Raw genomic sequence first — 23,821 nt, 5'->3', positions numbered from 1 at the left:
AATACTATTAGTTAAGGAATGAGGGCAGCAGCCCATCCAGTTCCTCAGTAAACACACATAGAATTATTGCTGTTAATATTATTATATTTCATATTTATAGTTTCAGAAGAATTGTAGTTTATCTGTAGCAATGAGTGATAAACCTTGCTCATTCTCCAAATATACATAAAAGAAGGCTCCGAACTGACATATGAAGCCTATCTTGTACATTTTACAAGTGAGCCATATTTTCTCTCCTTTTATTATATATATATATATATATATATATATATATATATATATATATATATATATATATATATATATATATATATATATATTCAACATGAATAAACAAGTTTTGTTGTTGTTGTTTTGTTGGTGTTCTAGTAATCCTAAAGGTCTTTTTAATAGCTGTGTTTCTTCTGTGACTTATTATTTTACCTGAAAATCCTTGTGCAATCTTTGACCTTTTTTACCACACCCAAATGAGATCAAAAGTCCAGTATTTTACAGTTCTGTCCAGGAAAAGACTGGCTTGTTATTTCTGCTTTCTGTCACACTGACTCTCTTTATTTCTGTACTGGATTTAAAAAAGAATCAGAAATCAGCAAATAATGAAGGCAAAGATCTTAGTGATTGACTTTTGAAGCCGCCATTCAGAAAGTGAAAGTCAGGTTCAGATTTCTGGAGCTCAAACTGTGGAAATGGCTTCACTAAATGTATCCGAAGATCTTTCTTGTCCTGTGTGCTGTGAAATCTTCAAGAATCCTGTAGTTTTATCATGCAGTCACAGTGTGTGTAAAGAGTGTCTTCAACAGTACTGGAGAACCAAGACAACTCAGGAGTGTCCTGTTTGCCGGAGAAGATCTTCAAAAGGTGAACCTCCAGTTAATCTTGCATTAAAAAACCTGTGTGAGTTGTTCCTGAAGGAGAGAAATGAGAGATGTTCATCAGCATCTGAGGAGATCTGCAGTTTACACAGTGAGAAACTCAAACTCTTCTGTCTGGAGGACAAACAGCCTGTGTGTGTGATGTGTGTTACTTTACAACAACACGACAATCACAAATTCAGACCCATCAGTGAAGTGGCTTCTTCATACAAGGTAAGACAAGAGTTTCTTTATTCATATACTAACATCTGTTTACAACATTACTCCACAATCAATATTATATATTGTTTACGTTCATAGACATGTATATATACATGTAATTTCATTGTTGCCAATTCTACAATTTCTTCTTTCCTTACTGTGCACATGACAATAAACAAATTGAACTGAATTGAATATGTAAAGAACAGTAATTGGTCAGAAGCACAGATAACAGCACATTCATGCTCTCAATATTTTTCTCAGCTATTTTATTCATCCTAAAATGACAAACATCTATTTATTGTTATGCTCGTGCTAATTTTAAGTCATCAAACAAAATGCAATGCCAACATTCATTCATTTTCTTTTTGACTGAGTCCCCTTATTAATCAGGGGTCGCCACAGCGAAATGAACCGCCAATTCATCCAACACATGTTTTATGCAGTGGAAACCTTTCCAGCCGCAACTCAACACTGGGAAACACACTCTTACATTCCCACACACACTACAGCCAATTTAGCTTATTCAATTCACCTAAAGTGCATGTGTTTGGACTGTGGGGAGCACCCAGAGGAAACCCACGCCATCGGGGGAGAACATGCAAACTCCACACGGAAATGCCAACTAACCCAGCCGAGGCTCGAACCAGCAACCTTCTTGCTGTGAGGCGATCGAGCTATCCCCTGCGCCACCATGACGCCATCCCATGATCCAAACAATGATAACTGTGATCATGTATTTCACTGCTGTGGTGGGTTTTGACTGACTGCATTAGTTTGGCAACATAAAAAAAATAAAAAATAAATAAAGCTGCTTTATATTGCCTGAAGCTCTATCAGTTTGACTGCACTGACACTATTGTCAGTAATCAGACTTGTTGCATCTTTCCTCTTTTACAACATAATGAATGCAGTTTCATAGACCAGAAACTGTCCTTGTTTTACTTTACAGTAGATATTCATTTCTGAATCAGTTTAGTAGGAAATTCTGCTGAATACAGCACCAAATGACTTCTCATCGCAGTCATTTGGCATTTTATTTGTTTTTAAATTGTTTAATTTTCAGGAGGAGCTCAATACAGCACTGAAGTCTTTACAAGTGAAACTGAAACGCAATGAAGAAAGGAAAGCAGAGTTTGAGAAAACAGTTCAACACATCAAGGTGAGGAAACATTTCAATTCAAACATTTTCATTGCAGCCGCAGGAGACACTATTAAATAAATGACTTGTTATTTTTAAAATAATGTATTCCTTTTGCTAATAATAAACATCATTAGGCTTCTGGGTCTGTTGACTGTCTGAGTTTATTTTGGATATTTATGTTGTTATGTTGATGTGTCGTGACTTTTGATTATTAAATGTCTCTGTGGTTTGCTTTCAGTCTCAAGCCGATCACACAGAGCGTCAGGTTAAGCATGAGTTTGAGAAGCTTCATCAGTTTCTCCGAGATGAAGAAGAAGCTACAATCACTGCACTGAGGGAGGAAGAGGAGCAGAAGAAGCAGATGATGAAGGAGAAGCTGGAGGAGATGAACACACACATCTCAGCTCTTTCACACACGATCAAAGACACGGAGGAGATGCTGAAAGCCAAGGACGTCTGCTTTCTAAAGGTCTGATTTCAGATCAGTGATTGATTGATTGATGATGGATTGAGCTCTTGATGATCAGTTGTGTGTTTGTTCTGCAGGAGTTTCCAGTCTCGATGGAAAGGTGAGTGATCTGCTGGTGTCTCTGCTCTCTCTGCTTCTGAATCCTGCAGTTCTGACTCCTGAATGTTCCTCCAGAGTCCAGATCTCACAGCCGGATCCACAGACGCCTTCTGGAGCTTTGATTCATGTGGCTGGCTACTTGGGGAACCTGACATACAGAGTCTGGAAGAAGATGCAGGACATCGTCCACTACAGTGAGTCTCTACAATATCTGTATGCTAAATTATGAAAGGGTATGTAGTAAGGTGTCTGCAGCTGGAGGTCTGTGTCGGGCTAGGGCTGGCAGGGCAAGGAACCTGAAACCACTCTGGAGCCAACACTGGCAGGCATTCTAAGGCTGAGGAGGCCCTCCTCTAGCTCCTCTTCTAAGTGGGGAACAACAGGAAGCTAGGACCAAGATGGTTTGCGGGTGGAAAGAACGTCCAGATTTTCTCTGGAGGCCCTTTTTGGGCTGTTTGACAAACCAGAGGTCCAAAAACTGTTGATATAAAAAGCCCCCCTACCCATCATCTAAGAGGTTTAAAGGAGTGCAGTCATTTAATCCCAGCCCCTAAGCTGCTTCATGGAAGATCTTCACAAACTCCTTTACATCCAAGCAACAGTTTGCTGGGTTCTCTTTCTGGCTAGTCTGTACTATCAGGGTTTGGGGTAAAGGAAGATGAGCGAGGACCCAAAAGCTTTAATTAATAGGAAAAGAAACAAAAAACAAGAAGTTAAGGCTCAATTGTACTTCTGCATCAAGTGATTGCCGTAACCCACAGCACAAGCTTTGCACGGAGCCGTGCATTAATACTTCTGCATTAGAGGTGTGAACCTATACTGGTCTCACGGTTCGGTTCGGTTATGATTATCATGCCATCGATTCGGTTCAATTCCATATCTTGGTGCATCACGGTGCATTGACGATGCTTTCCATATATAGTGTTATATTTTAGGGGGGAGGCTATAACATGCTGTCTGTATAAACACACAGACACACAGCAACACACTGTCTCTCATTCAAACACACTCACAAACATAGACAGCATCAAACAAACAAACACACACACGCAAACACACACAAACAAACACACTTAAGCCCTCGCAACAGGGAGAGCTCGCGCTGAGCGGAGCAGAAAAACGAAAAGAACGAAAAAAAATAAGCACTTTTCCGACGGTCCCTTACAGAGTGCTCCTCTCAACGCGATATCTGCCGGCTAAAGTAAACGCAGACTGCGAGGGCTTAAACGGAGCAGTGTTCGTAATGTCGAGCGAAAAAAAAGAAAGACAGCTGTGAAACATAACCAGCTTTGTCTTTCTGTAGGAAACACACTTTAGATCTTTTTAGGGTAAGCGTTTTTTGAGTTATTGCCGTCTATAACTGAATGTGTGTCAGGAAAATCGAAGATAAAACCAACTGAAGCGCGCTTGCTCGCTGCAGAGCCATTTGAGGAGAGCTGAGCTCCAGCGAGGGGGAGCATGAGCTGTCGCTCCTCCTCCTGTAAGCTGTTTTAATGCGTACACCAACCCCACCCCTAACCCTACCCCCAGTGACATCACTCGTAGAAGAAGTGCAAAAAAGGTGGAGCTCAAGCTTAAGCTCCCCCTCGCTGGAGCTCAGCTCTCGTCAAATGGCTCTGCAGCGAGCACCACTTGCTCATTTCTGGCGCCCCCCTGGATATACAGCGCCCTTAGCATTTGCCTATGGTGCCTATGCCACGGGCTGGCCCTGAGTTGGCTGAGTGTTGTAAATAACGGCGCTCACCTCCCTCGCGACAGAGCGCATAGGAGATAAATGACGTCACGACATAATAACCGGTTATGGTTATTACTGAATCGATACAGAATTGTCCGCGTCTGCATCGTGGTGCACCGAAGAAACAATTAATTTTGACACCCCTAGTCTGCATTCTGTTTGTGTTGCTCAGCAATAAAACTTGTAAAACCCTTGCTGCAGCAGGTTTTAGGTTCCTCTGTGTTAAGTTTCTTTATGGGTGTTTCGTGTACACAGAAAATACCTGTAAAATGCAACTGTTAAAGGGGCACGAAACACCAAAAGACATTTTTTTAGCTGCCGACAGTCGTAGATGTGTCCCATAATGCTAAAACAATATTAGGACACATATATTTGATTAAAAAGTGAAAATTTGTTGTTTTTGTGTTATTTCGAGCAAATTCGTTCTTCCAGTTTAAAACAATTTTTTTAAGCTGCGTCACATCGATTAGATCCTTGATTTAGAGCGTGTATTCCAGCGTGTGGACTGGCTGTCAGTACCTGGCAGTACTTTGTGATGTTTCTGAGTGTGCTGCATTCAATCATGCCGTGCGTTATTAAACTTTGCGTTAAAATTAAACACTTTTAGTAATTCCTCGAATCAAATATCTCGTGTCATGAGAAGCATGATTGAAATGTTCCTGAATGAAAGAGCCAAACTGCAGTTAAAGTCAAACGTTTAATCATTTGTCCAATAATTTGATTACTGATGTCCATGTAAACACAGTCACTGTCTTTCTTCTCTGCGTCTGTGTGATTGTTTTGCCTCTGTGAAAATCAGCGTGTGCCCAAATCGAAACTCCCATTTTTCTGCAAATTTTATACACCTTCCCTCTTTCCCTCCTCTTACACTCCCCCCTAAACAGAGCCACTTTCCTGACTTTTTACAAACTTAAAGTGTAAAAAACACCCTGCTGAAACAGGGGGGTTTCGGGGCCCTTTAAATCAGGTACTAAGCCAAAGAAAAGACAAAAATTTAAGGGTGGTGTTAGGTGGAGGTGTCATATAGTAAAGGGGTGGCAACACTTGAAGTGATAAGCACAAACCAGTCACTCATTATTCATAAAGGTTTTTTTGCCATTCAGTAATGATAAGTAGAAATATAACAATAACTGTATTTACAGCTACAGCAGGGAACAGAAACATTCTTTATTTAATCTAAAGTTTAAAAGTGATGAAAATAAGGTCTGCTCCTGCTTAAAGAATCATCACTCTGATGAACTTCCAAAATTATTTCAGCTTTTGATCAGCTATTCCTGTTGTATTTACATTTGTAACCAGTAGATATCCTCACCATGCCATATTTCTAAAGCATCAAACTTGTAAATCTAATGTTATCAATCTAATCCAGGGGTGTCCAAACTCGGTCCTGGAGGGCAGGTGTTTTGCAGATTTCAGCTCCATCTTGCCTCAACACACCTGCATGGATGTTTCTAGAAAGCCTAGTGAGAGCTTGATTAGCTAACCCAGGTGTGTCTGATTGGGGTTGGAACTAAACTTTGCAGGACACCGGCCCTCCAGGTCTGAGTGTTGACACGTCTGATCTAATCAAACAAATAAGCTCTTGTGGTCGATGTAGTGAATGAAAAAAACAACACATTTTTAAAGGCAGCTTTAAGATAGCTGCAGAAGCAATATAAAGGACTAGCACTAGATACATGAGGTACATATGGAAATTAGAATGTACAAAATTGAGAATGTACCCAGCAAGCAATTTTGTGTTTAACAAACATCTAAATGTTAACAGCTTGGCTAAAACAAGGCTAAAATTGGGCTGTGAGCGAAAATCTAATAGACGTCTAAGAATAGCCCAAAACTAGACTAGTCATCAAATAGACAGACTAGACAGACCTTGGGCTCTATTTTGACGGTCCATGCGCAGAGCGCAAAACGCAGGGCACAAACGCTTTCAGGGCGTGTCAGAACGCATTTTTGCTAATTTACGGACGGGAAAATCTGCTTTGCGCCAAGGTGCATGATCTAAAAGGGTTGAGTTTATTTTCTTAATGAGTTATAGGTGTGTTTTGAGAATAAACCAATTAGAGTCTCATCTCCCATTCCCTTTAAGAGTCAGCTGCGTCGCGCCAAGAGCGCATTCGCTATTTACAGGACGCAAAGTAAGTCTAAGGGGAAAAAATTAGCATTTCACTGGCAAACAGGTAACAGTTGACAGTTTTTTAACAGAAAACTGTTAAACAGAGCATCTACTGCGTGAGAATGAGAGATAATAGAACTACTTTCACATTCGCTCTTGGAGAGGGAAACCTTTACACACAGACATCAATTAGTCTATAAATAATTAATTTTGTTTGTTAAGCACAAAGATTTGTTTCAAAACTATTTCTAAATTCAATTCTAATTTCCAGCAAACTAATAAATTAACAATAATGACCAAGTATGGTCAAAATACTGAGTTATTTCTAAATACACCTGCCGTGCCCCATATGGTCTAAAACCTGACAGGTGGACAAATCTAAGCTTGTTTTTAATAAAACAAATATAAATATGGATATAATAAATAATACTGCTAATAATAATAACATTATAAAAAAGCAAATTGTTATGAATGAACTGAAAAAGCCTCCCGAGATGAAGAAGACATAAAAGCAGTGATTTTTCATATTTATGTAGGCTAGAAAATAATGTTTTGTAATATTTTAATCCTTTATATTTATATCCTATATCTATTCTTATTATATCCTATATATATCCTTAATATTTAAATATTTTCATATGTAAAGATATTTGCCTATTGCTCTCTTGTGTGTATTAAGCAGTGCGTAAGCGATTATAGTTTCTCCATAAAGTTAACCTCCACTCCACAGCTGCCCTGTCCTGACCTATTCATGCATCTCTAAGGACCGAGCTGTCCCGGGAGAAGCTTGCTAATATACAGAATTGGACTCAAGGCCTTCTGGGCGTTCAAAGCATTTGCAGACCTGGACAGATTTGTCCAGCCCATCACCCCCTTGTGCTGGAAAAGGGATTCATTCTCCCTATGAGCTATCAACCAAGGCTGAACCTGGACGGGGGCGTCCCGCGAGTCACTTTTAACACTCAAGGCAGGGATAGTTTGTCCCAATTGGAACGTAGCCAAGGCAGAACCTGGACGAGGGCATCCCACGTGACACTTTTAACACACAAGTTAGGGCTAATCTGTCCCAATCGGAACGTAGCCAAGGCAGGACCTGGACGCAGCAGGCATACAGCGTTGAACTAAGAAGACAGGGCTCATTTTTGTCCCCACTGAATTTACTTTTACCACACAGATAATAAATAAAAGGAATAATGAAGACACTGAACACCATTTGACCGTTAAGTTGTACAATATTTATTCAGGACGATTCAGAGTCTTCTGTTTGTTCGAGCGGGCGAGCGCCCTGGCTTTTCCCTTTGGCAGGGCGCCATGGCAGCGTCCTCCTGCTGGTTCCCTCCTGGAAAAGAGACACATAAAGGGAAGTTAGCCAATGCCACACGTTCTGCTGTCCACGCCAAAGAGAATGTGATTTTTACCAGGGGAGAGACGGAAGTCTCCGTCCTCTTGCGCCCTTTCCGCGGGGGGCTTTCAGTGCCCGCTGCCTCCCCATCCTCCTCCTCCTCCTCCTCCTCCTCCACCAGGGCCCTTTCAAAGAGTCTGCGGCGCTCGCGTGCTTGGAGAGGTCCGAGGTGAAGTGCGTAGAACTTATCTGAGGTTGAAGTGTCATGGCACATGAATTGCGCCACCTTGCGGCGATCCTCTGAAGAGTGTGCATTCTTTGCCTGCGTCGGAGAGAGACAGAAGCTTGATTAGGATCGAAGCCGCCGCTGGTAGTTACAGGGGCGTCACAATGCCTACTCACATGAGTCGCGATCGCAGTGCGTACGTCAGTAAAGGTGGGTTTGCCTGGAAGGCCCATACTGAGCCAAGCAGACTGAAAGTACTTGTTCAGGGTCCGACAAGGACTGGCTCTGGAAGTGAAAAAGAAATAGGTAGCCTGGCTCCCTCCGGGGAGACCAGCCCGCAGCGCCAAAAACCTGCGGAACCAGCTGTATTCCTCCCTGTTTAGGGACAGCTGAGCCGCCCCAAAGGCTCTGTTTGTTTTGTGAGTGGTAATCTGCCATCAGAGAACAAGCAGTGAGTGAGTGAGTGAGTGAGTGAGTGAGTGAGAGAGCATGCTACTGGTGACCCCCACCTTACTTGCGCCATACTCACGTTAATGACATAAGCAGACTCGTCGGGGCTTCTGGAGGCCTCTTCAACCTCCTGGATTGTGAGATTCTGGAAGACTCCACAGCGGTGCCCAGAGATGGAGGTTAGGTAGCCAGTCAGAAAGCCATAGAAGCGCCACTGTTGCCTAGTGCTTGGGTTGGATTCGAGGCTATCTGGTGAAGGACATTAGACAGATTAGACCACCGACGGTTCTATTTCCTTTCTGGGTCACCAACAGCTCTTGGCTGCTGGTGACTTGTTCTCCGGGGCGCCAGCAGCTCAAACAACAGCTGCTGGTGGCCCGGAGAGGAATTGTGCGTTTCTTCTTCAGGGGCACCAGCAGTTCATGGACTGCTGGTGCCCCTGAAGAAGAAACGCACAATTCCTCTCCGGGCCACCAGCAGCTGTTGGTTCATCCAGCCACGTCGGTCTGCCCCCCTTCCCCCCCGAATGAGTCCCATTCGCGGGGGAGAGGGGCAGACAGACGTGGCTGGATGAACCAAGGGCTGTTGGTGCCCCGGAAGAACGAACAGGGGGAATCGCTGGAACGGCGGAAGGGCTTGCTTACCTAGCAGGGCGGGAATTTTCCTCCCAGCGGTCCGGTGACAGCGCACCAGGCTGGCCTTGGGGATCAGTCGGCTTTCCTTCGCCTGCTTGGTCCTTACCTCGTGCACGACGACACGCCGGCGTATGCCGCGGATGAGGGCTCTGACCTCCCTTCGAATCAGAACCAGAGCCGTGCTGGAGAGCTGACAGGCGGCCGGCGGCGTCTCCGAGAGGTAGTCTAGGAACTGAGCCACGTTCTTCAGGTAGTGCTGCCTGGTGGGCTCGGCCATGCGCGTCTGACCTAGCCGGGCGGCCCACGCTCGGATTCGGGCTGGTTGGTTGAGGAAGAGGAAGTCCCCTGGCTCCGCGGTGCCCCTGGCCATGTAACCAAGGAAGGCTTTGATTCTCCCCAGCTTCGAAGTGACGTTGTTCCGCAGGCGGGGGGTGGGCTCGCTGCCCAGTTGGTACCCTTCGAACTCCCCCAAGAGAAGGTCTGTGGAACGAGCACAACCAAGAGTCAACTTCCCCGAAGCCACACACCCAGCAGAGCGACAGTGACGTGCCTGAAATATACTCAACTCAGCGCGGGGACGTGGTCCGGGAACGGGTAGGGTTCCAAAGCCTCCGGAGGCTCGGGGGGCGTCGGACCTCCGGCCGCGCCTCGCCCGGGAGCCGGTGGTGCAGGAGGCGACCTGGTTCTCCTCGCCCGCTTCCTCCTCCTTCTCCCCCCTTCTCCCTTCCTCAGCTCCCGGTAGAGGCGTGTGATCTGGAGCAGGGTGGACCGCATCTTGGTAACCTGTTTCCCCAGGTCCGTGAGCTGAGCCTGTATGCGCTCGGTGGCGCGCCTGCAGCCGCGGTCGGCGCACGGGCGGCCGGCCTCTGGGTCCTCCGAGTCCCGCTCCCCCTCGGAGGACGATGCTAGCTGGGACACGACAGGGATTGCAGGCTGGGTGGACCTCAGCCACTGCAACTCCCGAGCTACTTTCCGGCGTTTCGCCCTCCCCATAGCCTCTTTCCTTCCCGAGGTCGAGAGCTCCGCGTGCTGCCTCAAGTGCCTGTCTAGGCGGGCTGGCGTCCGGCGACATCCCGGGACCGGGCACGGTGTCTTCCGCGTGTCCACGCGGCCGGCGGCCAGCGCGAGAAGCAGCCGCTTCTCGTCCGAGTTGGCCACCTTGTGAACGGCCGTCAGGTGAGGCGCAAGCCGGCTGTAGACGTTGAAGCATAGGGCACATTCAGCCATGACCGTGCCAGAGCCAATGCAGAGGGGGAAAGGGGCCCGCACGCCACGTGCGGCGGTTAATAAGCGGCCGGAGGCGGCGTCCACTTCCGCGTCATGACGTTGGTGGACCCGTATTTCTTAAAGGGGAAGGACACCCCCCCGCACCAGGAGGTGTAAGCCGATGCCCTACGGAGATCCATTCGGTTCAAGCCTTCTTTTGTTACGACTTCTCAAGTAGGGGGGAGAGGGGTGTCCACCTCACTCCCTTCCCCCCTTTTCAAAGGAACCAGAGGGGGTGTCCCGTTAAACAATTCACCCCACCGCCCCTTCATCGTTGCCCCGGTCAGCGGTTCGACACCTCTCTCTCTTGTCACGACTCGAGTTGGGGAAGGGGTGTCCCACCTCACTCCCTATCCCCCCCTTCATTTTGCTGTTCTGGCCAGCGGGAGCTTTTCCACAGCCATTCACGTTCACTTTTTCCACCCCAAAAAGGGGATTGATTGTTTGAGCCCCATCGGGGGGGGACAGCTCCACACGCGCCAGCCGCGGGAGCTTTTGTGACCTGCTACAACCAACATGGGATACGCACCAACCATCGAAAGGGGGGTCCAGACAGCCCGTAACCCCGGCACCACTGACCCTGGCACGTTTCACCTCGCCGGAGTCCACTAGCTTCCCCTCCCAACCAACCACCCTCACTCCCCCGGGAGCAGGGTAGGCGGGGTGGGGGTCAGCCGGGAGCCAGCAAGGATAAACCCAGGGGGTGGGCGGCGTTGCGGGCGGACGGACGGGATGCAGACGCACACACTCGGGCGGGGGTAGAATCGAAGCCCACACCAGCTCGTTCCCTACGCTGCCCCTGGGGCCTCGATTCACGGCGCCGGGTGACTCGACCGAACCCACCGAACATCCCCCAGCCCTCGCAGGGCGAGGGGCGTGGGGCGGGGGCACGGGCCGAGTATCGGCGCGGGGGAAACGGAGTCCAGGGGGGCGGGCTGGCGGGCAGGCTGAGCAGCAGACAAGCTCTGGGTCATTTAGCCAGACGGGCCATCTGGGTCCTTTACCCACAGATCGGGGCGGGAAGGGGGGGCGCTGTGTGCGGAGGGACACCCCCACGCCTCCCTGATAGAGCGCCCAGGACGGGGAGGATCTGCCACACCCATAGAGGCCGACCCCATTGGTGCTTTGGGGGGCCTGGGTGGGGGCCTAGCCCCTGGGGCGCCACACTAGCTCCTATCGATCAGTCACCGTGGGGTCTGGCGACTGGACTGCCAGAGACTAAGTCCATATTTTTTCGCCTTTCCCGAAACCCTGATGGCAGGTCAGAGATTGTGGGTGTCGGGCAAAAACCTCCAGGCGCGGGACGTCCCGACAAGCAGGCCGGGAAGGGTGGTCTCCCGTCGGGCATGGTTTGGTGGGCTCGGGCCTGGGTCTAACCAAAGCCCCGGTGAGCGCCAGGCATAACGTATTCCTGTTGGACCTTTGGCGCTAGATGCGTAAAGATGTGCCGCTGGTGAACCATTGATGGAGCCGCTGGTGAACCATTGATGGGGCCTCTGAGATCCAGCGTTGGGGAGGCCTGTGCCCCGCGCGCTCTGCCCGGGGTACACGCACCCTTCTTGGGGAGCGAGCCCGGCCCCTCTCCCTGGCCTGGGGCCTATGAGATCCAGCGTTGGGGAGGCCTGTGCCCCGCGCGCTCTGCCCGGGGTACACGCACCCTTCTTGGGGAGCGAGCCCGGCCCCTCTCCCTGGCCTGGGGCCTATGAGATCCAGCGTTGGGGAGGCCTGTGCCCCGCGCGCTCTGCCCGGGGTACACGCACCCTTCTTGGGGAGCGAGCCCGGCCCCTCTCCCTGGCCTGGGGCCTATGAGATCCAGCGGTGGGGGGGGCCTGTGCCTTGCGCGCTCTGCCCGAGGTACACGCACCCTTCTTGGGGAGCGAGCCCGGCCCCTCTCCCTGGCCTGGGGCCTATGAGATCCAGCGGTGGGGGGGGCCTGTGCCTTGCGCGCTCTGCCCGAGGTACACGCACCCTTCTTGGGGAGCGAGCCCGGCCCCTCTCCCTGGCCTGGGGCCTATGAGATCCAGCGGTGGGGGGGGCCTGTGCCTTGCGCGCTCTGCCCGAGGCACACGCACCCTTCTTGGGGAGCGAGCCCGGCCCCTCTCCCTGGCCTGGGGCCTCTGAGATCCAGCGGTGGGGGGGGCCTGTGCCTTGCGCGCTCTGCCCGAGGCACACGCACCCTTCTTGGGGAGCGAGCCCGGCCCCTCTCCCTGGCCTGGGGCCTCTGAGATCCAGCGGTGGGGGGGGCCTGTGCCTTGCGCGCTCTGCCCGAGGCACACGCACCCTTCTTGGGGAGCGAGCCCGGCCCCTCTCCCTGGCCTGGGGCCTCTGAGATCCAGCGTTGGGGAGGCCTGTGCCCCGCGCGCTCTGCCCGGGGTACACGCACCCTTCTTGGGGAGCGAGCCCGGCCCCTCTCCCTGGCCTGGGGCCTATGAGATCCAGCGTTGGGGAGGCCTGTGCCCCGCGCGCTCTGCCCGAGGCACACGCACCCTTCTTGGGGAGCGAGCCCGGCCCCTCTCCCTGGCCTGGGGCCTCTGAGATCCAGCGTTGGGGAGGCCTGTGCCCCGCGCGCTCTGCCCGGGGTACACGCACCCTTCTTGGGGAGCGAGCCCGGCCCCTCTCCCTGGCCTGGGGCCTCTGAGATCCAGCGGTGGGGGGGGGGCTGTGCCTTGCGCGCTCTGCCCGAGGCACACGCACCCTTCTTGGGGAGCGAGCCCGGCCCCTCTCCCTGGCCTGGGGCCTCTGAGATCCAGCGGTGGGGGGGGCCTGTGCCTTGCGCGCTCTGCCCGAGGCACACGCACCCTTCTTGGGGAGCGAGCCCGGCCCCTCTCCCTGGCCTGGGGCCTCTGAGATCCAGCGTTGGGGAGGCCTGTGCCCCGCGCGCTCTGCCCGGGGTACACGCACCCTTCTTGGGGAGCGAGCCCGGCCCCTCTCCCTGGCCTGGGGCCTCTGAGATCCAGCGGTGGGGGGGGGGCTGTGCCTTGCGCGCTCTGCCCGAGGCACACGCACCCTTCTTGGGGAGCGAGCCCGGCCCCTCTCCCTGGCCTGGGGCCTCTGAGATCCAGCGGTGGGGGGGGCCTGTGCCTTGCGCGCTCTGCCCGAGGCACACGCACCCTTCTTGGGGAGCGAGCCCGGCCCCTCTCCCTGGCCTGGGGCCTATGAGATCCAGCGGTGGGGGGGGGCCTGTGCCTTGCGCGCTCTGCCCGAGGTACACGCACCCTTCTTGGGGAGCGAGCCCGGCCCCTCTCCCTGGCCTGGGGCCTCTGAGATCCAGCGGTGGGGGGGGGCCTGTGCCTTGCGCGCTCTGCCCGAGGTACACGCACTCTCCGGCGGCGAGCGCTGGTTCCAAAGGACCCCCTAGATTTGCACCTAATCACCAGCCGTGCCCGGGCACCCCACTATTAAGCCCGGGGACACTAACTCCTCCAAACCGCATGGATCAGACAGACGTGCTGCTGGTGACCCAACTGGCCAAGACGTACCGCTGGTGCCCCAATCGGTCTTTGGGTTTGTGAATGGGTCACCACCGGCCCTGGGCTCGTGTATGGGGCACCAGCCGCACGTCGTTCTAGCCTCCGTCTGCGATGGGGTCTTATGTTTGCTGCGGGGTGACGGACGCTGGGAGACGGGTTAGCAGCTCAGAAATGGACCCTTGACTCCCGTGGACCCCATAACTCCCATGGTGTTCAGACCACTGGCCTTGCCCGGATTTGAACGCTTGTTTTTGGGTTAGCTTTGCTGGCCATTGAGGCCTGGGTCCTTGGAAGGACCAGGGCAGCAGCGCCCACTTGGTTTGCCCGGGTTTGAACGCTTGTTTTGGGGTAGCTTTGCTGGCCATTGAGGCCTGGGTCCTTGGAAGGACCAGGGCAGCAGCGCCCACTTGGTTTGCCCGGGTTTGAACGCTTGTTTTGGGGTAGCTTTGCTGGCCAATGAGGCCTGGGTCCTTGGAAGGACCAGGGCAGCAGTGCGCATTTGGTTTGCCCGGATTTGAACGCTTGTTTTGGGGTAGCTTTGCTGGCCATTGAGGCCTGGGTCCTTGGTAGGACCAGGGCAGCAGCGCCCACTTGGTTTGCCCGGGTTTGAACGCTTGTTTTGGGGTAGCTTTGCTGGCCATTGAGGCCTGGGTCCTTGGTAGGACCAGGGCAGCAGCGCGCACTTGGTTTGCCCGGGTTTGAACGCTTGTTTTGGGGTAGCTTTGCTGGCCATTGAGGCCTGGGTCCTTGGAAGGACCAGGGCAGCAGTGCCCACTTGGTTTGCCCGGATTTGAACGCTTGTTTTTGGGGTTAGCTTTGCTGGCCAAGAGGCCTGGATCCTTGGAAGGACCAGGGCAGCAGTGCGCATTTGGTTTGCCCGGATTTGAACGCTTGTTTTTGGGTTAGCTTTGCTGGCCAAGAGGCCTGGATCCTTGGAAGGACCAGGGCAGCAGTGCGCATTTGGTTTGCCCGGATTTGAACGCTTGTTTTTGGGTTAGCTTTGCTGGCCAAGAGGCCTGGATCCTTGGAAGGACCAGGGCAGCAGTGCCCACTTGGTTTGCCCGGGTTTGAACGCTTGTTTTGGGGCAACGGGGCCCTCGTTAGACCCCTGGTTCGTTCAACCGCGAAATCGAAAATTGCACTAAGTCCTTCTTTTGAGTCTGTTATCGAAACCTCGACGGCAGGTCAGCGAAACCCAGGGACGCGCTACCACCCCCTCCAGGCGCGGGTCATGCCGGAGAGAGTGGTCTCTTTCCGGGCATGGCTTGGTGAGCTCTCCCCCTGGTCCAACGAACGCCCCCGGTGAGCGCACTTAGGTCTCAGCTGGTGCGTAAATGGTGCCGCTGGTGAACCATTGGCCTCCGAGGCTTCATGTCACGCGCTCTCTGCCCAATACACCCTCACTTATCCCGGGCAAGCACTGATCACCAAAGACCCCCCCCTGGCTCTTTCTGACCCATCGCTTACCGTTGGTGACCCACATAGGCCTTTGCGCGCGGTGGCCTGCCATGGAACCCTGACTCCCATGGTGTTCAGACCACTGGCCTTGCCCGGATTTGAACGCTTGTTTTTGGGTTAGCTTTGCTGGTCAAGAGGCCTGGATCCTTGGTAGAACCAGGGCAGCAGTGCGCATTTGGTTTGCCCGGATTTGAACGCTTGTTTTTGGGTTAGCTTTGCTGGCCAAGAGGCCTGGATCCTTGGAAGGACCAGGGCAGCAGTGCGCATTTGGTTTGCCCGGATTTGAACGCTTGTTTTTGGGTTAGCTTTGCTGGCCAAGAGGCCTGGATCCTTGGAAGGACCAGGGCAGCAGTGCGCACTTGGTTTGCCCGGATTTGAACGCTTGTTTTGGGGTAGCTTTGCTGGCCATTGAGGCCTGGGTCCTTGGTAGGACCAGGGCAGCAGCGCCCACTTGGTTTGCCCGGATTTGAACGCTTGTTTTTGGGTTAGCTTTGCTGGCCAAGAGGCCTGGATCCTTGGAAGGACCAGGGCAGCAGTGCGCATTTGGTTTGCCCGGATTTGAACGCTTGTTTTTGGGTTAGCTTTGCTGGCCAAGAGGCCTGGATCCTTGGAAGGACCAGGGCAGCAGTGCGCATTTGGTTTGCCCGGATTTGAACGCTTGTTTTTGGGTTAGCTTTGCTGGCCAAGAGGCCTGGATCCTTGGAAGGACCAGGGCAGCAGTGCGCATTTGGTTTGCCCGGATTTGAACGCTTGTTTTTGGGGTTAGCTTTGCTGGCCAAGAGGCCTGGATCCTTGGAAGGACCAGGGCAGCAGTGCGCATTTGGTTTGCCCGGATTTGAACGCTTGTTTTTGGGGTTAGCTTTGCTGGCCAAGAGGCCTGGATCCTTGGAAGGACCAGGGCAGCAGTGCGCATTTGGTTTGCCCGGATTTGAACGCTTGTTTTTGGGTTAGCTTTGCTGGCCAAGAGGCCTGGATCCTTGGAAGGACCAGGGCAGCAGTGCGCATTTGGTTTGCCCGGATTTGAACGCTTGTTTTTGGGTTAGCTTTGCTGGCCAAGAGGCCTGGATCCTTGGAAGGACCAGGGCAGCAGTGCCCACTTGGTTTGCCCGGGTTTGAACGCTTGTTTTGGGGCAACGGGGCCCTCGTTAGACCCCTGGTTCGTTCAACCGCGAAATCGAAAATTGCACTAAGTCCTTCTTTTGAGTCTGTTATCGAAACCTCGACGGCAGGTCAGCGAAACCCAGGGACGCGCTACCACCCCCTCCAGGCGCGGGTCATGCCGGAGAGAGTGGTCTCTTTCCGGGCATGGCTTGGTGAGCTCTCCCCCTGGTCCAACGAACGCCCCCGGTGAGCGCACTTAGGTCTCAGCTGGTGCGTAAATGGTGCCGCTGGTGAACCATTGGCCTCCGAGGCTTCATGTCACGCGCTCTCTGCCCAATACACCCTCACTTATCCCGGGCAAGCACTGATCACCAAAGACCCCCCCCTGGCTCTTTCTGACCCATCGCTTACCGTTGGTGACCCTCATAGGCCTTTGCGCGCGGTGGCCTGCCATGGAACCCTGACTCCCATGGTGTTCAGACCACTGGCCTTGCCCGGATTTGAACGCTTGTTTTTGGGTTAGCTTTGCTGGTCAAGAGGCCTGGATCCTTGGTAGAACCAGGGCAGCAGTGCGCATTTGGTTTGCCCGGATTTGAACGCTTGTTTTTGGGTTAGCTTTGCTGGCCAAGAGGCCTGGATCCTTGGAAGGACCAGGGCAGCAGTGCGCATTTGGTTTGCCCGGATTTGAACGCTTGTTTTTGGGTTAGCTTTGCTGGCCAAGAGGCCTGGATCCTTGGAAGGACCAGGGCAGCAGTGCGCACTTGGTTTGCCCGGATTTGAACGCTTGTTTTGGGGTAGCTTTGCTGGCCATTGAGGCCTGGGTCCTTGGTAGGACCAGGGCAGCAGCGCCCACTTGGTTTGCCCGGATTTGAACGCTTGTTTTTGGGTTAGCTTTGCTGGCCAAGAGGCCTGGATCCTTGGAAGGACCAGGGCAGCAGTGCGCATTTGGTTTGCCCGGATTTGAACGCTTGTTTTTGGGTTAGCTTTGCTGGCCAAGAGGCCTGGATCCTTGGAAGGACCAGGGCAGCAGTGCGCATTTGGTTTGCCCGGATTTGAACGCTTGTTTTTGGGTTAGCTTTGCTGGCCAAGAGGCCTGGATCCTTGGAAGGACCAGGGCAGCAGTGCGCATTTGGTTTGCCCGGATTTGAACGCTTGTTTTTGGGGTTAGCTTTGCTGGCCAAGAGGCCTGGATCCTTGGAAGGACCAGGGCAGCAGTGCGCATTTGGTTTGCCCGGATTTGAACGCTTGTTTTTGGGGTTAGCTTTGCTGGCCAAGAGGCCTGGATCCTTGGAAGGACCAGGGCAGCAGTGCGCATTTGGTTTGCCCGGATTTGAACGCTTGTTTTTGGGGTTAGCTTTGCTGGCCAAGAGGCCTGGATCCTTGGAAGGACCAGGGCAGCAGTGCGCATTTGGTTTGCCCGGATTTGAACGCTTGTTTTTGGGTTAGCTTTGCTGGCCAAGAGGCCTGGATCCTTGGAAGGACCAGGGCAGCAGTGCCCACTTGGTTTGCCCGGGTTTGAACGCTTGTTTTGGGGCAACGGGGCCCTCGTTAGACCCCTGGTTCGTTCAACCGCGAAATCGAAAATTGCACTAAGTCCTTCTTTTGAGTCTGTTATCGAAACCTCGACGGCAGGTCAGCGAAACCCAGGGACGCGCTACCACCCCCTCCAGGCGCGGGTCATGCCGGAGAGAGTGGTCTCTTTCCGGGCATGGCTTGGTGAGCTCTCCCCCTGGTCCAACGAACGCCCCCCGGTGAGCGCACTTAGGTCTCAGCTGGTGCGTAAATGGTGCCGCTGGTGAACCATTGGCCTCCGAGGCTTCATGTCACGCGCTCTCTGCCCAATACACCCTCACTTATCCCGGGCAAGCACTGATCACCAAAGACCCCCCCCCCCTGGCTCTTTCTGACCCATCGCTTACCGTTGGTGACCCACATAGGCCTTTGCGCGCGGTGGCCTGCCATGGAACCCTGACTCCCATGGTGTTCAGACCACTGGCCTTGCCCGGATTTGAACGCTTGTTTTTGGGTTAGCTTTGCTGGTCAAGAGGCCCGGATCCTTGGTAGAACCAGGGCAGCAGTGCGCATTTGGTTTGCCCGGATTTGAACGCTTGTTTTTGGGTTAGCTTTGCTGGCCATTGAGGCCTGGGTCCTTGGAAGGACCAGGGCAGCAGTGCGCACTTGGTTTGCCCGGATTTGAACGCTTGTTTTGGGGTAGTTTTGCTGGCCATTGAGGCCTGGGTCCTTGGTAGGACCAGGGCAGCAGCGCCCACTTGGTTTGCCCGGGTTTGAACGCTTGTTTTGGGGTAGCTTTGCTGGCCAATGAGGCCTGGGTCCTTGGAAGGACCAGGGCAGCAGAGCGCATTTGGTTTGCCCGGGTTTGAACGCTTGTTTTGGGGTAGCTTTGCTGGCCATTGAGGCCTGGGTCCTTGGAAGGACCAGGGCAGCAGTACGCACTTGGTTTGCCCGGATTTGAACGCTTGTTTTGGGGTAGTTTTGCTGGCCATTGAGGCCTGGGTCCTTGGTAGGACCAGGGCAGCAGCGCCCACTTGGTTTGCCCGGGTTTGAACGCTTGTTTTGGGGTAGCTTTGCTGGCCAATGAGGCCTGGGTCCTTGGAAGGACCAGGGCAGCAGAGCGCATTTGGTTTGCCCGGGTTTGAACGCTTGTTTTGGGGTAGCTTTGCTGGCCATTGAGGCCTGGGTCCTTGGAAGGACCAGGGCAGCAGTGCGCACTTGGTTTGCCCGGATTTGAACGCTTGTTTTGGGGTAGTTTTGCTGGCCATTGAGGCCTGGGTCCTTGGAAGGACCAGGGCAGCAGCGCCCACTTGGTTTGCCCGGATTTGAACGCTTGTTTTGGGGTAGCTTTGCTGGCCATTGAGGCCTGGGTCCTTGGTAGGACCAGGGCAGCAGCGCCCACTTGGTTTGCCCGGGTTTGAACGCTTGTTTTGGGGTAGCTTTGCTGGCCATTGAGGCCTGGGTCCTTGGTAGGACCAGGGCAGCAGCGCCCACTTGGTTTGCCCGGGTTTGAACGCTTGTTTTGGGGCAACGGGGCCCTCGTTAGACCCCTGGTTCGTTCAACCGCGAAATCGAAAATTGCACTAAGTCCTTCATTTGAGTCTGTTATCGAAAACTCGACGGCAGGTCAGCGAAACCCAGGGACGCGCTACCCCCCCCTCCAGGCGCGGGTCATGCCGGAGAGAGTGGTCTCTATCCGGGCATGGCTTGGTGGGCTCTCCCCCTGGTCCAACCAACGCCCCCGGTGAGCTCATCCATAGCGTTTGCCAGCGGTCGTTCCAAAGACCCCCCCCGCTAGAGACCCACCATCCCCCAAATGAGTGTTAGTTGTTTCAAACAGCAAAAAAATAAAATCAATGCATTTCGTTTTCAAAATGATTTTTTTTTTACTTTCTCAAAATAGCAACGCGCCAGCGGTCCGCCTCAGAACGCCTCCCTTTTTAGACCAGAACGCCTATGGACGCACAAATGAGCGATAATGAATTTGCTATTTAAACAGCGTAGCGCAACGCCTCAAAACCACTCTTGCGCCAAGCTGAAACTACCAAAAGACTATTGCGCCGCGTCTACACTGCGCCGGGTGTATGATAGGGCCCTGTATATGTGTAGTCATTCATTTCTGTTTATTTGACGACTAGCCTATTCTTGGGCTATGCTTAGATGTCTATTAGATGTTCACTGACAGCCCAAATTTAGCTTTGTTTTAGCCAAGACGACTATGTTTAGAGGTCTATTGGGCAACTGTTAAAAACAAAAAATGCTTGCTGGGTGTATGTAACTAACCAAATCAAAATTTCAGTTGCGTCACCATTGGAACTAAATGGAAAGGAGTGTAAAGTTCTAAAGCTGGTCAAATATTCACTCCAGGTTGACAGATGAGATGTTTCAAGCTTACCAGGGAAAAGATTAATGTACTTCTCATCATTTGCTCTAAAGTTATGACCAAGTTCTTATTGGTGCCAACAAATGTTGGGAGAAAGTTGTCAAAAGCGGGTCGATTTGTTGCGAAAAGATGCTGAATAATGATGTAATGTCATTACGTGATGGTGCTAACACGTGCAGCAAAGCTGTGCTATCGTATAGAATACAGTAATTGTATAATAATAATATTAATAATAAGAATAAATAATATAATCAAATGTATTATGTGATTTTGTCTCTTCAGCTCCTGTAATTCTGGATCCAAACACTGCTCATCCAGGTCTAATCCTGTCTGATGATCTGACCACTTTGAGAAATAGAAGGAACACACAGCCATCTCCTGATAATCCGGAGAGGTTTGACCAAATGTACTGTGTTCTGGGTTCAGAGGGTTTCATCTCAGGGAAACACTGCTGGGATGTGGAGGTCAAAGAAAGTTTATACTGGAATTTTGGAGTAACTACAGCATCAAACCAGAGGAAGGGGTTCTTTAGCACTGGTGTCTGGAGTGTGCGGTGTGAACTATCTTTTGGTTCTGGCTTCATTGTTAAACAGAGTCTTGAGCGTGTGAGAGTTGATCTGGACTGTGACAGAGGAACAGTGTCTTTCTCTGATCCTCTTAAAAACACACATCTACACACATTCACAACCACCTTCACTGAGTCGGTCTTTCCTTACTTCTATTTTAATGATATAGTCAATTGTTTGAAGATTTTACCATGTTAAACTGCTTGCATCAACAGAAAATCATCAAAGTTTTTTAAAATCCATTGCTGAGGATTATAGGTCTTCAATTTTGCACTTTTTACTAGACGTAAAAAAAAAAGTCTTTTGCTTCTTTAGAATGGGTCCGTGAAGTTTTAGGTCAAAATACTCATCAGATTCTTTATTTTACCCCCCTGAATATGCCCATTTTGAGCTCAAAGCAAGGTGTAGCTGCTTTTTGTAGCCTGTGCCTTTAAATGCATATGAGCTGGTTCATACTTCCCATGTGCGTGTCTGCTTCTACTTCTGCGTCACGTCAGATAAACAGCAGCAGAGGTGCAGTTTATGAGTCAAATATAGCAAGTAAGTTTATTTGATGTATTTATCAACCTGGGCTCATTGTGGAAACGTAGCCCCGCGGACGTTTCTGCGGACCGCGATTTACGTCCCGGGAGGTACGTATTCAAGCGTTTTTTGTTTTCGCGGATTCGCCCGCGCCGTTCTCGCGCAAAAAGCCGACGGATCGGGGAAAAAAAAAAAAAAAAAAGCAAAAGCCCTCGTCTTCGATTTCGACCGCGTTTTCGGATCCCGCCGCGTTCTCGCCCTCATTTTTCGGATTCCGTTTTTCGTCTCACCTGATTTCCGGAACCTGCTGTTCCCCGGACTCGATCCCGGTCGTCGTCCACCGCGGCCAGCTCCTCCTCCTCGTCCGGGGCCTCCGCTCCGCCGACGCAACACTGTGAGCTAGGCGGACAAACTGATTGCGTCGGGAAAGCCCTCCACTCAGAGGCGAGCCGTCGGCCGGCGAGCGCGAAGAGAAGGGGCGGAGCGGCGCCACACCACCCCGCGGCGTTCGCTCGAAAAAAAACAAACGCGGCCTTTACGTACCTCCGGCCACGTAAATCGCGCTCTCCAGAAACGTCCGCGGGGCTACGTTTCCAGAATGAGCTTGGGTTGATATTTATGGTGGAGTTTATTCAAGGTTTTATGCAACGAGTCACACACAAATGCCATTATACAATTTGCATACACATACATTTAACTTTGCTCTGTTTTACTTTGCACGTCTACTTGCAAACTGGAAACCATCGAGGTGAAGCTAGCGGCTCTGCAACAAATTTTGGCCAGATCGGGAGACGAGTGATGGACGTTAAATATCTGTGAAATTGGCAGATATTGACCTAAAGTGGAAGTATCTTACTGTCTTTTTTTTTCGGCTCTCCTCTTACTCCTGCCAGACAGCCTCGGCTGGAAGTAAACAACTCCCTGGGATAAGCAAGATAAGCGGACGCTCTGAAATTCCTGCCCCTGTCAAGGACACCTGCGGGACTCTGGACTATGCAGGCTCACACACACATCTACATATATACACACACATATCTACAGATAAACATTCACCACTGATCCCCATCCAAACGCCTTTGTGTGCTTTTACCCACGTGGGGCGTGGGCGGGGCTGTGACTTGCGCCGGATGGCTGCTGGACCAGCTGGCTGCCCGCACTCAACGGACTGTTTTCCATTACCCCTGTTCCCATCCCCTCTGTCTATGTTGTGTCTTGCCGGTGTGCTTATGCTAAGATAGGGCTGTTTTTCTCCCTTTTCTCACTTTGTCCTAATCAAGGGCAAGCTGAGGGGGTGTTTTTTAGCCTAACTGTCCAAATGTATCTTTCTTCGTTTCTAAATGCTACCTCCTAAGATCTGTCTCCCCTGAAAAGTTGTTTGTGATGTTTTGTGTATGGTCTGGGGCAGGGTTTTTCAAAGTCTAAGACAGTGGGCCTCCCTTTTGACACAACTTATCCATTGGCGCCCCCCTCCTCCCAAACACGCACGCACGCACGCACACACACACACACACACACACACATATATATATATATATATATATATATATATATATATATATATATATATATATATATATATACACAGCATATATATATAAAGACACAGACAGATGTCAGACTCTTAACTCACTTTTATCATCATTTGCATGAAAGTGCAATTATTTACAGAGTAATAACAAGTATTTTAATATAACGTTTTTAAAACTAGGATGATGGTTCAACATGAATAGAACAGATCCAAGAACTGTCCATCCCAGTCAAAACAGTGGAAGTATAGCGGGTCTCATGCTGTCATTAGCCAAAATATCTTGACAAACCACACATAAAGGTCGTGGTTCATCAGCTGGTCCTGTCCACGTAAATCCTAAACTCAAATACTGATCATCATATCGTTGTCTTTTGGGTTTAAGCCCTGAACTTGAAGGCTTTGAATCGGGGGGGTCTCAGAAACCGATCCATTGTATTAGCAGGCATATACCTGTATTGGCGGGCTTGCCAAACAGAAGCGAATTCACAGCTATGGCCTTCTGGGTAAAAAGGTTTTCTTATTTTAGACGGATTATTTTTTTTAGCTTTGTTTAATTGAAATGTTTAAATATAATAAAAATACATATAATAATTAAACTTAATAATTATATTTTTATTATATAATATTTTTCCGCGCCTCCCCTGACATGCTCTGGCGCCCCCCAGGGGAGGCGCGCCTCACACTTTGAAAACCCCTGGTCTGGGGGGTCCAATTTCGCTATACGAAAGT

General features: G+C 51.3%; 2 protein-coding genes across 7 annotated transcripts; one reads left to right on the top strand and one right to left on the bottom strand.

Annotated features, from left to right (window-relative positions):
* Nucleotides 1–483: 483 nt before the first annotated feature.
* On the top strand, nucleotides 484–22,628 carry trim35-25 (tripartite motif containing 35-25). The gene is made up of 6 exons (XM_684915.7): nucleotides 484–1,085; nucleotides 2,140–2,235; nucleotides 2,456–2,686; nucleotides 2,764–2,786; nucleotides 2,861–2,979; nucleotides 20,759–22,628. Exons 1-6 carry the CDS (start codon nucleotides 687–689, stop codon nucleotides 21,238–21,240), a joined length of 1,350 nt encoding a protein of 449 aa, XP_690007.3. The 5' UTR covers nucleotides 484–686; the 3' UTR covers nucleotides 21,241–22,628.
* On the bottom strand, nucleotides 7,846–11,735 carry LOC110439334 (uncharacterized). Of its 6 annotated transcripts, XM_073944022.1 has the most exons (6): nucleotides 9,853–11,735; nucleotides 9,296–9,766; nucleotides 8,731–8,900; nucleotides 8,378–8,632; nucleotides 8,052–8,297; nucleotides 7,846–7,972 (listed from the first exon to the last, which is right to left on the bottom strand). In XM_073944022.1, exons 1-6 carry the CDS (start codon nucleotides 10,511–10,513, stop codon nucleotides 7,874–7,876), a joined length of 1,902 nt encoding a protein of 633 aa, XP_073800123.1. In that variant the 5' UTR covers nucleotides 10,514–11,735; the 3' UTR covers nucleotides 7,846–7,873. The 6 variants fall into 6 exon arrangements, with proteins under 6 accessions (XP_073800123.1, XP_073800121.1, XP_073800120.1 ...); XM_073944020.1 differs by having other exon boundaries at nucleotides 9,296–11,194; XM_073944019.1 differs by having other exon boundaries at nucleotides 8,052–8,632; nucleotides 9,853–10,659.
* Nucleotides 22,629–23,821: the final 1,193 nt, after the last annotated feature.

Source organism: Danio rerio, chromosome 3, assembly GCF_049306965.1.
Source record: "Danio rerio strain Tuebingen ecotype United States chromosome 3, GRCz12tu, whole genome shotgun sequence".
In the NCBI taxonomy this organism is placed as follows: Eukaryota; Metazoa; Chordata; class Actinopteri; order Cypriniformes; family Danionidae; genus Danio; species Danio rerio.
This window is presented reverse-complemented; position numbering and strand designations above follow the sequence as displayed.